Genomic DNA, 17,020 nt, shown 5'->3' on the forward strand with positions numbered 1-17,020 from the left:
AGTTATAAATTATAAATTACTAATTGTTACTATATAAGTTATAAATTATAAATTACTAATTGTTACTATATAAATTATAAATTACTAATTGTTACTACATAAATTATAAAATACTAATTATTACTATATAAATTATAAATTACTAATTGTTACTATATAAATTATAAATTAATAATTGTTACTATATAAATTATAAATTATAAATTATAAATTATAAATTATAAATTATAAATTATAAATCACTAATTGTTACTATATAAATTATAAATTAATAATTATTATCATATAAATTACTAATTGTTACTATATCAATTCAAAGTAAAGTACGAAAAAAAACAGTCGAGATCATCAACGTTAGACGATAATTCTCGAATGGTCGAAGAATTTGGCGAAACGTGTGCGACTTCGGAAACCCCATGTTCGGGCACGAATAATAATTTTCCTCGATCCGCGCCATGGTTGCCTATCTTTCGGAAATAAAGTATTTCGCTCATAACTGCGCCTTCTGGGTATGCCATTGGCAACGAGGCCAAAGTGGAAAGGGTAGGCAATCGCTTTCGAAACCCTTGCCAGCTAGGGGGGTGCATCTCTTGGCGCGGTTCCAGCTGTTCGTTCCAAAAGCGTCATGTCCAGAGCTGGGCTGGAAGGAGAAGGGTGGAGAAGGAAGGAAACGTGTCGCGTCGTGTAAGAGGAAGAAAGGAAGGAAAAGAGGGCGAAAAAAAAGGGACGAAGGAGGGAGGTGAGAAGCAAGAAATCGAGGGAAATAAGAAGTTTCACGTACCTTTGCGACAAATGTAGTCGCCAGGTGAGAAGAGAACCGGTCGCAGTCTCAGCACGAGCTCGCAAAGGAAGCCAGCCTCGGTGTTCTGGAAGATCTCCACCCTCCGCAGCGTGTCCAGATGCACGTTTATCGCGATTTCGGCCTTCAGTTTGTCTGCAACGTCCCAACGTCCCAATCGATGTGTTTTAATCTTTAAAATAGCTTTCGTTTAGGGTTAGGTTCAAACGAATAACACGTCGTGTATATAAACGATAGTTTGTCTCTTGAGTAAGCTGGTTTGGAAGATATTTATTCATTTGGTCACAAGATCTTGAATTTTCTTTTTTTTTTTTGAGAAAAGTTTAATGATTAATGAGAGATATTTTTGAAATGGGAGGAAGATCTCCGAAAGTCAAATTAAATTTTATATTTTTATCTGTCCTGTTTTGTCTATCTGTTAAACAAAGTCGGAAGATTTATCTCGTTTTTTTTTTTGAAAAGATGGAATATTTTTTCACACTTTGATTACTCGTGTGAATTTCATTTCGTTAAATTGGATATCACACGGCTATATTATATTCTAATTATATCATGCCGTACCAACTGTACCACAGGTTGTAAAAACGCGTTGCAATACTCGCCACACAAGCAAAACCCAGTTCTCCATCTACGTTTCATTTCTTTGACCACGTTCACGAATACATCAGATCGCACTTCGTTAGCTCATTAACGTTGCTCCCTTCGTTTTGTCATTCGTGGTACAATGTTTTTCAGCCATCCACTTCGCCATATATGTATATGTACACGAAGATAATATAACAAAAGAAGAAAATGCTAAAAAGATGGATATTCTCATTCTTCTGGCTGAAGTTTATGCAACGATCCACTGACGCAGAGAATGTGGTTGAACATTGCCGCGCGAAGAAAAGACAATTTTTCTACTCTGGATTTTCCAGGTCGTTTCGTCCAGGTCGTTACACGACTGTGTAAACATTTTAACGTCACACAGTAAACAAAATCATCAATTTGAATCTGTTGTCCACGTTGTTGGGAGTCATAGTGGTTGTCGACTTTCTCTTATGGTAGTCATTAATAACACTGTCCAACGAACTTTAATTCCCTCCGTAACGATTATTGTGACATTCGTGCTATTCTCTTCGAATTATTATTTAATTGTTGTTTAATTTCATTATACTTATAGCAGTATTCTTGACGTGAAACGAATAATATTTGTATACAGGGTGATCCGTAATTGGGATAATTGGTGAAAAAAACAAGGCGAGAACACGTGAAATAAAATTGTTCCATGCGAGGCCTTCGTTTTCGGTAAAATCAAGTTCGATAATTTATCAATAGACTGCGGAATTTTATTATATTTCGCAATAAACAAATATCAATTATTGTTTTACGTTTAGTTAGGTTTAATTAGTAAATAAATTAGTAAATTAGTAATATATTATATTAATATATAATAATGTAAATAATAGTAAACAAATTAGTAAATTAATCACTAATGAGTATTATTGAACAATATTTTTAGTTACCATTTTTAGTTATCGATGATTTTACACCAGAGTCGGCTAACTGGCGGCTCTTGCCCCCACTCTTCTGCTCGCTAGCGCTATCCCCTCCACTATAGTGAAGAGATGCAGTGGAGGGGCTAGCGCTGACGGCAAGGGCCGCCAGTTGGCCGATTCTCTGATTTCATACAATTATTATGATCGGACATTTTACGTGCAACAATCTGACTACACCTCGAACATCAATTTACACAAAAGTGTAAAAATTCGTATAACCGAAAAATGAAAACTGTAAGAAAACTGTAACATCAACGATAAAAGGCACGAGCTGCCACGTTTTGAGTTTGTAAAACTCTCCGCAGCGCAAGCATCGCGAATCGGTTCGTTATTTCATTTCCGCTGTTAAAATGCAAACGCGAGCAAACAAATTATTACTTCCTGTGTATTTTAACGCTTGAGAAACGCTCGCGAGACGCAGATTTAGCGGCAGATTTTCACGAATTATCCCGTGTGTTTTGCAACGTCCGTCATTCCGGCTAAATAAAAACTAGTACGACGGAAGATCTCTACGCGCGTCAGATTAATGCTCGGCGAAATAAGATTGCTGCGAATAAGGTAAATCCAGTGGAATAAAGCTTGATACGCGATTCACATGTACGATGGGATGGTATAAGGAAGGAGGTGGGCGAAGGAATTACCGAGGAGGAAAAACATCGCGCGCGATGCTAAATGCTCTGGAAAAAATTACACGAGCAAATAGATGCACTTCGGGGCAACGTTTGTCAATGGGCTGGTCGAGTGTTAATAAATGTTTTACGTTGCAAATAAATTGAAATCAGCTCGTTCTTTTTTCTTGTTCTTTTTGCTTGCCTGCAATATGAAATCGTCCAGTATTTAACATCATTAGAATTAATAAATTAAGTCATTTTATACAACCGGTTTGTTTTCCTTTTTCCACTTTTATGTGTATTCGTTTATGATGTATGTTCCAGCGTATTTGATGTTATCGTAATTATTGAAATAAATTGAAACCATATTTCCGTATATTTCATATTTCCTGTTTGTGCATTTTATGGACAAATTACTGCAATTAATTGGAATGCAAATCGAAACCATCTTCGTACATTTTATATTTCATGTTTCCCTTTTATATTTGTTTATTCGCGTATGATGTTTTTTTTAGCGAATAATATACATTTTCTTTCCTTTTTTGAATCTCTTTTTTTCATGTCTTGTTCTTTGATTTGTTACTGGGGCATTATTTATTTATTAAATTTATTGTATCAACATATTAAAATATAAAGTATAAGTATAAAATTTTATTACATTTATATTAAATATTTATATATTTTATATTTATGTATGAAACATATAAATATAAAATATAATATTTACTAACTTTCGCAAGATGGGTCCTGTATCAATTCGAATTCATAAGAAATAATTTTCTGTCATTTCAACTTTTCGATGAAATATTTCCATTTCTCTATCAATGGACTTTTATTTTTCATTACTACGTAATAATAATTACGAAGAAAGACAAATTCATTCATTTATGGAATATAAACATACGTACATCTAATATTTATTAGCTTTCATTTATTGTAATTCATACACCAAATACGCATATATTTTATATATTTTACGAAAATTATAACAGAATGTTTAGAACAAATGTCATTACTTATCTTATCGAATTTTGGAGATTGACTTTGTGCAGACTGATCTAAATGGACCCAGTATTCGTCAAGCAAAGGTCAAGTAATAAATAATACATAAAAATATATTTTATTGATACAAAATATAAAGTATATAATAAATATTTTATATTTTTATACCAATAATATTTTATGTTATTGGTATAAAAGTATAAAGTATATAATAAAATAATATAAAATATAACATATAATATAACATATATAATATATAATAAAATAAAGTATATAATAAAAGTATGATATATAATAAAATGGCAACATAAATAAAAAACTAAATATATAATATATATACCACATAATACAATAAAAATAAATAAATATATAATATATATAATAAAATAAAATATATACTAAAAATATGGTATATAATAAAATGGCAACATAATACAATACAGTTCTTGATTATTCGTTTGTTAGAAAAATTTTGATTAGAGATCTTTTAAACAGAAATATTGGAGAAGCTTACCGGGAAGACAACTGACAGCTTTCTCCTCGTCTGAGCATTTTTGCGTTAACCAAAGATAGTCGAACCATTTGATCACCTTCACCTGTAAATGCTTTGGCACTCTTCTCATTCTCATGTACGTTTTCACCCCATCTAGTTTCGCTGTAATCAGAAGAAAAATTATCACGATTATTATAAGCCAATCTTCCATTTATAACGTTACTATCAATTATTTCATTATTAATAAGTAATGTTATTCAATTAATTTGTACGATAAAATCTTCAGATCATTAATTAATTATTATTTTTTATCATTATTGATAAAAATTATTTTTTTTTATTATTATTGATAAACATTTATAAAATTGATAAAAATTAAGGCAGTTTAATTCGTTTGAGAGAAAAGATGTAAAAACATTTATAAAACACTGATTTACTTTTTAATATTCTTACTACGTCATATAAAATTCCCAATCATTTCATAATTTATATGTACTAATCAATATAACTATATATGCTAATTTATACTGTAATACAATAAAACATATATAAAATTTGTATTATTTATTTTATTGCAATATAATATAATGTAATATATAACTATATAACAAAAAGAATTGATGCTTTAAATAATTAATCGTATCTTACTCGATTATTTAAATAATTCAAAATTTACGAAACATTATTTCGTTCCTTGCTGCGAGTTAAATTTTTTAACCAAATCGTGCAGAAAGTTTTCTGAAAAGTCGTGATATCCGTTACTTTCACGTCCGATCGTTTCATTCAGTTTCCAAGCCGCGCGCTACTCTGAAAATCTCTTTGTTCAACTATTTCTCTTCCACAACGAAAGTATCGATCAAAAGTATATTTATACATCGTGCTCGATTAAAGCAGCAGATGCGTTTCAATTCTAAGAGAATATTGGAATTGACTAAAAATTTCACGTACGGATATCTCAGTGAAACTGACGTTTGACGTTTGAATTAATTAGCAGTGTCTAAAGTGGGAAAAATCTTCCGGATAAATCTGTAGGATAGATGTATAAAATAATGATAATCTGTAAGTGTCGTCATCGGCAATTTTTATTTAAAATTATTCCCTCCGACATGTTTAATACACGCGCGTATTTACGGGCACGCAGATATACAGGGTGTCAGATTTTAATTCATAAATGCGAATTATTCGTAGTATAACCATTACTTAATATATTACTTAAATACAATTATATTATATCACATTATATTATTATGTTATTATATATTTGTTATATTATATATTATTATTATACATCACATATTATTATTAATATATTATAGAATACAGTTTATAATCATCGAGAATATTAATGTTGTATAAGGATATTATTTAAATAATTCAAATAGAATAATAATAATAAAATTTAAATTAAATAATTTAAATAATTAAATAATTCAAATAATAAGAATATTAAACGTTGCTATAACTTACTACTTTTATCTTATCTACTTTTATTTTTATAACTTATTTGATATACTTGTATATTTTGTATATTATTTTATTTTATATACAGGGATTCTGGATTTTGGAAAAAAGATGAGTCAGGAAGAGGAAAAAAAAAACATTTTCTCATTTAAGACTTCGTTTTCGAGGGAAATCAAATTCATAAGTAGATTGGTTTAATTTTGTAGGAAATTACACTAATGAGTAGTACATTAAAAAATGACGAGCTTGGAAATTCCTATACTTAAGTTTAGCTAACTCTGGGCTATTGCTATTATAATTTAATATTTTTAATATTATAATATTAATATTATATTATATTATATTATATTAATATTATATTATATTATATTATATTATATTATATCATATTATATTATATTATATTAATATTATATTATATTATATTAATATTAATATTAATATTTTAATATTATACTAAAAGAAAGAAAAAAGAAATGGTTTAGATAGGAAGTGAATGATTTCGAGGGAATTCCAATCTGTAATTAATTTTTCTATGAATGAACGTGCAGAGACCATATAAAAGTGATACTGCTCAATATTTTCCATAAAAGAAATTACTGATCAACGTACATCGAAAGACTATTATATAATTAAAGAGAGATTTTGACTTTAATTTCGCGAAATTAAAATCAAAATACCTACTAAACCAATTTTTGTTTTCTTTTTTTTTTTTTGAACTAAATGAATTAACACAATTTTGTAAGGAAATAACGAATCAATTTTTATGACTTCTAGGTATTCATTTACTGAAAAATTAATAATTATTATATTATATTATAATAATAATAAATATTGTATATTATATTATAATAATATTAATATTTATTATATTACAATAATAATAATTAATTAATTATAATATAATAATAATTAATTTATTATCATCGTTTATATATTATATTATATTACATTATATTATAATTATTTATTGTATTACTTATTATATTATTTAAAACTAAATTATTAAATCGAATTAATAATTTAATTTATTGATCATTTCTTCGAAGTTATACATTTGCCATTCAAAACGATTGGTTTTCCGTTTGTAGATTAAAATCGGACACCCTGTATACACAGATAAATGTGGATAGACGGTAATTTATGAAACTGAGACAGGAGTGTGATGGGCGAATATTATCGCGAATTCGGCAATGTCTTTTTTCGGATAAAATGCTTGTCACGTCCCGAAATGTTTTTGCGGATGATATTTACGTGTTCGCCATTCCCACTGTGCTGTTGCTTCGACGACCGACATCTAAAACTAAAATAAAAAATGGGAAAGTAAATAACGCGACGCATTTGTAAATATATAATACGTGTAATAAATCAGGTTTCCTACTGTGAACGATGAATGAAAGATATGATTTCTTTTTTTCTTATAGTGAAATCGTGCATCTCGATTAAATTATCAATCATTCTCCTCTTTTCCTTTTCTTGGACTGTCATCAGGTAATTTAATTTTACAAGAGTTAACTAATTTTCATTACTTATGCCTATAAAAGTATAAAATTGTGTATGTATGAATGTTCCTGGTTTGCAATGATTGCATTATTTCTTTTAACATACAGTGATTGATATTTCTCAATTATAAACTGCCAATATTTGTACTGAAAACTTTATATTTATATGTTTGGGTTACAGAGATGGATTTATGATAAATTATTGTTCGAGAAGCGCAAGTTTCAAATGTTTAAAGAGAAACAAAAACTTGATTGTTAATTAAAATCATGCAGATGATGTTTGTTACATTTGTTACATATTGAGAAGTATATGTAAATAAATTTGAACAGAAATCATGATATACCAGTCTGTCATACACTTACTACACTTAACTTGTAGACTGTTAATAGAATCTATTAAACAATTACTATAATTGTACCAATTGCACCATATTGATGCATCCTGACCTTGGAAATATCTATATAAATAAAATTATATATGTATATATATATAATTAATATAAATATAAATTATATATCTATATATATTTTATTTGTATTTTTAATATATAATTTTATATATTCAATATAATATAATAATATATCAAAATATTATTATATTATATAATATATAATTAATATATAAAATATTACATATTAATTATAATTATAATATATAATTATATATAATATATGTATAATATTTATTGGGTATATATATATTATATAATAATTATATATTATTATATTATATTAAATTTAATTTTTTATATATTAAATATAATATAATAATATATTTAATATATATATATATATATTAATATATAATATATATTAAATATATATATTAATTATATATAATTTATTTGAATTTATTTGTATAATTATATATATATATAAAATTTAATATATAATTTATTTGTATCCGTGTAAATTCTGCTGAATGTTTCATCGCGCGGAAGAAACAACGAAAGAAACATTTATTATTATTAAATAATCCTTGCAAGTTCATCTTGAAAAGAATACGCACAATAGCGAGCATGAATATTAATCAATAAATTAAAAATAAATTGCAGTATACATCGCAAACGATATTTCTTTCAAATATAAAAATAAATAATTATTTCAATAATCGATTAATGTAACGCTGTGTGGGAGGAAATTTCTGCAAATAATTTTATCTATCGTCGTCGATCGAATTCAAACAAAACATGTTACGTGCTCATACACGTGTAAACATTCGAATAATTGGAAAATATAGCATCAACAACTATTAAATTATATTAATATACGAGCAGTTATACGTTGGATATTAGAGGCCTCTAATTTATGTGCAATTACATATACATGCGTATGTGCGTGTATTAACATATATTCGTATAATTGAATTCGTTTATATTTTGATACAACGATGCCCAACATTTATAACGAGTGGGTGCATTTAGCTAATTAATTTGCAGGACGATAATATCATTGGACGAATTTGCAGGTTATGGGTATATATTAACAAACTTCAATAGCACTCTCTACACAACAAAATTTAATCAATCCTCCGCTTCGGCATAACGATGTTAATTATATCGAACGTGTCGCGTGCGTACGATGCTTCGAAAATTCATTTAACGCGCGGAATATTAATATTTCTTTTTTTTTTTTTTTAAACGCGTGAACAACGTTCATTGGTTAATTAGCGTTAATTAAGTCAGAAAGTCATTAATTACCGTTAATTAGCGTTAATTAAGTCAGAAAGTCATTAATTAGCGTTAATTAGCGTTACTTAAGTCAGAAAGTCATTAAATTAACTCAGAAATTCAGGAAAGTCATTGCTGTGCATAAGTTTTATGCCCCGCAGCATTTCAATTGGAATTTATAAAATTTCCCTTGACAATCCTTTCAAATTTTACAATTTTTTGGAAAATTTTAGAATGGATAAAAAAATTTTTTACGCACATACGTATAGATCGATCGACAGTCGAGACTTTTCAAAGACTTGCTGAATTTTAAAAGACATAATGATTCAATGAGAAACAATTTTTTTATATTCTGCCTATTTATCATATTACAGTATATTTATTGTATTATTACTATATATTATTATATTGCAATTACCTATTTATTATATTATTATATTATATTATTATACATTTATTATTATTTGTTATATTACATTTATTATATTACAGCTACTTTTATTCTATTATTTTATTTTGTTACTGCGCTATAACCTTTTCTATTTTATACGTATTACTATATTATATATTATCTATTTATTATATTATTATACATTTATTATTATTTATTGTATTACAGCTACTTTTATTTTATTATTTTATTTTGTTACTGTACTATAACCTTTTTTATTTTATACATATTATTATATTGCATATTACCTATTTATTATATTATTATATATTTATTATTATTTATTGTATTACAGTTATTATATTACAGCTACTTTTATTTTCATATTTTATTTTATTACTGTATTATAACCTTTTTTATTTTATACATATTATTATATTGCATATTATCTATTTATTATATTATTATACATTTATTATTATTTATTGTATTACAGTTATTATATTACAGCTACTTTTATTTTCATATTTTATTTTGTTACTGTACTATACCCTTTTTTATTTTATACATATTATTATATTACGTATTACCTATTTATTATATTATTGTACATTTATTATTATTTATTGTATTATAGTTATTATTTATTGTATTATATTACATTACTTTTATTTTATTATTTTATTTTGTTACTGTATTACAACCTTTTTTATTTTATTTTTCTACCTTTTTATTACACTACAGCTGTTTTTCATTTTATTATTCTACATTCTTTGTTACTCTACTTTTTGGTAGCCATATTTTTTGGTTTTATCATTCTATAAATGTTTGTAAATTTATACGAAATATTATTTTTCGAAAAAAATTATTCTTTTCTTTATATATATATATATATATATAAAATATAACTTTCATTTTTGTAGATATATTTTCATAGAAGATTTTCAAATTATTTCATTATTTGTCTATCAAACGAAATAACTCTTTTATATTTGTTTCTATAAATAATTACTCGAATAGCTCGTCTCTTCTGCAAATAGTTTGTTTTATCTCAATGCTAGATAAACTCATTTCTTTTTTTAATGTTACTTTTCAAATGAAAGTACGAAATTACTGGAAATAATTCACTGTTTCAAATTGTTATTTTGCAATCTCTATTATCATTGTTAAAGTATTCATTATTGTTGAATTAACAATAAGATATTATCGTTGTCAAGCTTGACTATTATTTTCCATCTTTTAATAATGCAATTTGCTGGAATTTGCACCATTATTGACTGAAAATTCAATCCACACCGTCTATTGTGGCGCGTGCAGTTTCCAACGAGATAAAACTATCAGCAAACGACGTTAAGATCGAAATATTGGGTTATCAGCTTCGCTATCATTGCACGGGTCACAGATCAATCGTAATTCAGTGAAACGGAAAACCAAGATACGACCACGGTTTTACTATGAGACGTATCAGTTGGTCATGCAGGTGGCACTCTGCTGTCGCATATGAACGTGAATTAAAAGAAAAGAAAAAGAGAAAAGCAAAATAATCTTTGAACTATTCATTATAAATGTTGGTTTCTGAAATGTCGATCTTTCGAAATTTAATTTTTATAACGCAATCGTTTAGTATGATTTTATATTTTACGTAATATTTTTGTATCAACGTATATTGAGTCTATAATAAAAATATGTGAGAAATAAGGAGTAAAACAATCGAGTTTGAGAATTTGTTATAGGTACATATATACTTGAAAATATATACGTGAAATATATAAAATAAAATTCCCTCGTCTAAGACCTCATTTTCGAGGAAACAAAGTTTGAACATGCTTAGAGTTAAAGACGTCGATTTGATAAACGTGTACTTTGTAAAGTTTTAAATTAAGTTTTCTCAAAAAAAAAAAAAAAAAAACGTTCCGCGAAAAAATTCTACGTTACACTTTTCACTTATTTCCATGAGTAGAATAATTTCCTATTTGTTACTTATTCCTAATTCAAAATTAACTGAGTTCAAGTATCGGTTCATGAATTTCCAAAGTTGATTTGGATTTTTTTCTCATCATTTTATTGAACTATGAACATTGAAGTTAGACGAAATGTTAGAATTTGTTGAATTTTTATCGCTCAATCGCGATAATACTCTTGATAGTTAGTAGATACAACTTGTACCAAGGTTCACAATCGAAAGTTATACTAAAGTTGAAAGACTTTTAAAAATTTGCAAATGTAACTGCATATATGTACACTCTCTCGTTAGAAAATCTTCGAGCACTTTTTATTTTTAACCCTCGAAACTGGGTCGTTAGCTTCAAATTTAGCCTCCGCGTCAAATTTCACCTTTTGAAGTAAATTTTTATTCTTAATGAGGAACCTTCTAAAGATTTGATTTAAAAATTGATTGTGTAACGTAGCAAAGGCTTCGTTAAGTGATCTAAAATTCTTTGACACCTGTCGAAAGCTTAGAAGAGTAAGGAAATTAGTTTCTTTCCTTTCCTGTGCTTCAATATTTATTGTAGATGATGAAGTGAATTCGTATCTCGTGTTATTTCCAAACTTATATCCGGAAATAACGTTGGTAAAAGAGGTAACGTTAGTATATCTTGCTCGAATATCTTAGAACGATTTTTATAGTCGGTAGATAATCAAATTTTTTAATTGCACGTAATACGATTGTTAATATATTAAAATTGACAGATTTTCCCTGTTTTCTTTCTAATTTAATAATTCTACTAGATATAATATTAGATATAAATATAATATAATATTAAATAATTAAAATAATATAAATAAAATTAAAAATAATATAATTAAAATAATATAAATAAAGCTAAAACTAATATAATTAAAACAATATAAATAAATAAATTAAAATAATATGAATAAAATTAAAAATAACGTAATTAAAAAAATATAAATAAAATTAAAAATAATGTAATTAAAATAATATAAATAAAATTAAAAACAATGTAATTAAATTAATATAAATAAAATTAAAAATACTGTAATTAAAATAATATAAATAAAATTAAAAATAATGTAATTAAAATAATATAAATAAAATTAAAAACAATGTAATTAAAATAATATAAATAAAATAATATAATAAAAATAATAATATTAATTTAAAATAATAATATAATAATATAATATAATATTAGATATAAATTATAAGTTTCAATTCTTCCAACTGTGAGATAAATACAGCCCTAAAATTTTCAAGCGAGGTTATATTAAATTAAAAAATATTTGCAACGTTTTGAAATTGCAATCAAAATATAAACATATGAAAGTAGATGTAGAAAACATGTGATTCATTTACGTGAAAACGTGTTAATTGGTTTTCACCATTTGGTCCTGTCTTCAATAAATTTTCAAGCTCTTCCAAAAACTGAAGGTATTTAACTGCTCGATAAGTATCAATTATAGGTACATGTGTACATAGGGTAATCCGTTTCACTCAAAGGCAGTGTTATCCGAGCGATAACATTATGTCGATATATGCGATCTGTTAATGACAGACTGTCATCGGAAACCGATATTGTCATCCTTGTAGTGGAGTTCAGACAACTATATACACTATGTACACGTACGTATATATTTTTATGAATCTGCCTTATTTTTGTTTGAAATAGTCAGGAAATCTTTTTCAACAGTTTCGTTTTTCAACAACTCGATTAAGTATTTATGGATGTAAAAATGTGAAAAGTGCAATGCTTAAAACATACATGTATAAAATATCCGAAACAGAGTGGTTTTTAAATGTGTATTTTTAATATTCAAAGCGAGTCTCCATTTCTTTGACACACGAAAAGTTGGCGAAAAGTTCTCAAGAACGATAAAACATTCTGAAACTTTTGAGATAGAAAATGGCATGAAAATATTCAAAATTGAGAACTATTCAAAAATACACAAAGACGTTGAAAGTTTCGAGGTGTAAAACGCCGCTGTGTTTGTTTGAGCTACACTTAGGGAAAATAAAATCACCGATTTCGATTCAATGTTCGCAAACACGATAAAGATTTCAATCTATTTGAAAATAATTTCGATCGATAGCTTTTTCCCAGAGATCACCTGGAAATTCACAGCCTCAAAAAAAAAAATTCGTGATTTTCGAATTGCGCGATATGTAAAATGAAAACGCGAGCGTGTGATTTGCAGTATGATTGATGGTAGAGTTAATGTAATACACATTTACGAAATTTTGCGGATTTAAAGTTATTTATATTGACTCCTTAACCAATTATTCTATTTTTCAAATTTGGAGAAAGGTTGTAAATTACTTGTATAATAATTTGTATATTTTAAACTTAAAAATGTGGCAAATTTGCAGAAAGGTTGTAAATTACTTGCATAATAATTTGTACATTTTAAACTTAAAAATGTGGCATTTCAAAGTTTCGCATTAAATCGTGTATATAATAAATTATAAATTTGTAATTTATATTATATATTTACAAATATATAATATAAATAAATAAATAAATAATATATGCATATATATTAAATAATAATAATAAATAAATAAGTAATATATGTATATATATTAAATAATAAATAAATAAATAAATAAATATTAATAATAATATATAATATAAATAAATAAATAATATATTTGTAAAAACATATGAAATACTAAAATAAAATACTTATTTATACTTCTATACATATATATATATATGTGTTATTTTTTTATATGCCTATTTATTATATTACAGTATATTTATTATATTATTATTATATTTTATATATATGAATAGTATATAATTTTTATATATATACAAATATTTATAAAAAGATATAAATACTGTATAAATTTTTAAATTTCGTTTTATAGTAAAATAAAATTCCAAGTTTCTTCAAATTGTCTTCATAAGTTTTTCAAGAATACAGCCATATCACATTATTCTTTTATGATGTTGCATGAACCATTATTATCATAAAAATTTACATGCTATATCTGAAAAAAAAAACAACACCAAAGGTTCAGATATAAATCGTCTGGTGACGTTATATTTAAATTGATTAGCCAGAATGAGGGTCAAGTCATCATGTAAAGCCAAGTCATCTTTAATGAATAGTTCTGCACAATATTTGGCACGAGATAATGTAACGTTTTGGCATAACATATGAATTACACGTGGGGGATTTTTCAAATGAGAATATTTCGCAAGGATATCACTCTGTGTATCGTTTTTCCTCTCAAGGATACGTTTCACGTTTGCACATTTGCAATAAACGATCAATACGTGAATTGGAACGTGAGTTGGCAGAAATCATACAATACTCGCCAGCAACTATCAATTCTCATATTCGCAGAGTCGTGAAAAGATATATACATTACAAATTTAAAAATTTTATCCTCTGGCAATTTTAAGTACTCGATATAAATTAATCATCTCTTTTGATTTTCGATCTCAGTTTTTTGTTTTTTTTTCTTGGTTAATATTATGATTTTTGTTCAACGAGGGTTTCAGATGATTGTAATTAAAATTCATTTCATTCATTTCCATTATAGGCAGCCTTGCAAGCAATAAATATTTTTAGATGTTTAAAAATATTTTTCTCGAAATTGACTTTTGTCATTGAGATTCTTCTTGCATAAGATGTAAATAAGAATCATAATGTAAAATATTGATAGTAATTCCTATGATCAAGTTAAATTAAATTAAAACAGTACAGTATAATATAAATGTGATATGAATTATATAATATTATTAAATATAATATAAAACATTATATGTTACAATACAGGTATTCTAACACATAGAATGATGAGACAAGTGATTGAAAAAAAATGTCATCCAATTTTGCTTTCCCTTGATTCTTTTTAAATAGTTTTGATTTGATTGAGACAAAAAAGAATTCAATTATCTTTTTACAGAATTTAATTCTATCTCACACACACATAAACACACCAGGATCTAAAAATCTTTAAATTTCTTCTATTTTATTTTATATTTTTTTTTTTCTAGAATTTAATTACTAGCTGTCTGCATTTTCATTTACTTTATTCTCTGTTTTATACATATGATAGAAAAGTGGTAGAGGAAATCAGCTTTGTTCAGAGTAAAGTAGCAACATTAATTTCCAGGAGTATATTCGATTTTATGTATAATAAAATGAAAGAAATAGAAAAAAAACATTTGTTACGTTTTCAGTGTATAGTGCAAGTTCATTAAATTTTATTGCCAAGTGATTTACAATTTTTCAATGTTTCAATTTATAATCAGATAACATAATGACATATTACACGTGTTAGGTAAAACATTTTGACATTTTGTAATATTAACATTATCACGATTACGACGATTATTATTATTAAAGTGATGAAATTTAAAAGTTAAAAACTATGACATACAATTGGATTAAAAAAAGGTTGTTTTTTAACGATATCTTTATGAAAAACAAATGATTTATTAGTTTACTACAAAAAATAGTAACGAGTTATACAATAATAATGCAAGAAATATATAAAATTAAAGAAAATATTGACATACTTGTAATTTCATATTTTAATGGCGGAATTTGATTAGAAAGGTGACAAAATATCCTTTTAGAATGTTAGAAAAGTAACAGCTCTTTAAACGATTAAAAATATTTTATACTCTGCGGAAGAAACCGCTCATACTTTCTTGACTCTCGAATTTTTCATTTACTTGTGTTATTTGCATAACTCATCGCTGAAAATTGTTATTAACTGCTTTTGCATCTAGTAAACTATTTACGAAAGCAGACCTTGTTAATGCATCTTTCGTATTGCGAAATAACTATATATTATTATTTTTATATATATATTATTATTTTTCATTGTGTATTAAATTTTTGGAGTTTTTATTGAATTTGAATTTTTATTGTTGTATGTGTCAGTACTACAATTTTAACTCAGAATCCACTATATTATTTTTACAATCTTGAAAATTTAAGTTTCTTTTCGCAAATTACACATACATTGTGCAAAAAAATTATTGTATCAATAATATTGTAACAGTGCTCTTTGGATCCACTGTATACTACAGGAAATACAAGAGAACAGCCGCAGTACAGTACGTTTACCCTCCGCAGGAAACGTTTCACAGGGGTAGCCTAACATTTTCACTCACTGCGAGATGCATCGTCCGGACGATGTTGTTCCTTGTAGAGGACGTTTAATTCGTAGTGTATACGTTCGTGTTACAGTTTCAAGAGAGAGAGAGAGAGAGAGAGAGAGAGAAACGACGGTATTTCATACAGAGGTCGCCCGGCGTTTCTCGCCGAGCCTCCATAAAAAGCTATTTTACGGCAGACGCGCGGTAATTTCCACTTCTTCCCTCGCCCACGGCTTTTTCGTTAGCCGTGCATTCACTCGTACTCGACACGTTCCCCCGAAACGTACGATTTTTTCGCACGACTCGCATTTTAATGTCCGCCGTTTCGCGCGAAATAAAAGCACGGCTCTAGGCTCGCCAGGACTAACGACCGATACGTGCTCTTCGTGGGTTCAGAGATCCCTTCGTGACCATCCCTTCGTCGGTAGTCGTAAATTTTGCGAGTGTTACGCTCACGAGAAAGAAAAAAAA

At 26.7% G+C, this 17,020-nt stretch overlaps 1 protein-coding gene across 1 annotated transcript in view; it reads right to left on the reverse strand.

Moving 5' to 3' along the window:
* LOC122535577 (cyclic nucleotide-gated cation channel alpha-3-like) overlaps positions 1–17,020 on the reverse strand; it is a gene marked incomplete at its 5' end in the record, with an annotated part of 194,577 nt that overhangs the window by 33,480 nt on the left and 144,077 nt on the right. The window contains 2 exons of the mRNA XM_043667241.1: positions 782–934; positions 4,465–4,605. Coding sequence (XP_043523176.1) covers positions 782–934; positions 4,465–4,605 — 294 coding nt within the window. The remainder of the gene's footprint in view (positions 1–781; positions 935–4,464; positions 4,606–17,020) is intronic.

The sequence above is a fragment of the Frieseomelitta varia genome, unplaced genomic scaffold, assembly GCF_011392965.1.
Source record: "Frieseomelitta varia isolate USP_RPSP 00005682 unplaced genomic scaffold, Fvar_1.2 scaffold_739, whole genome shotgun sequence".
NCBI lineage: Eukaryota > Metazoa > Arthropoda > Insecta > Hymenoptera > Apidae > Frieseomelitta > Frieseomelitta varia.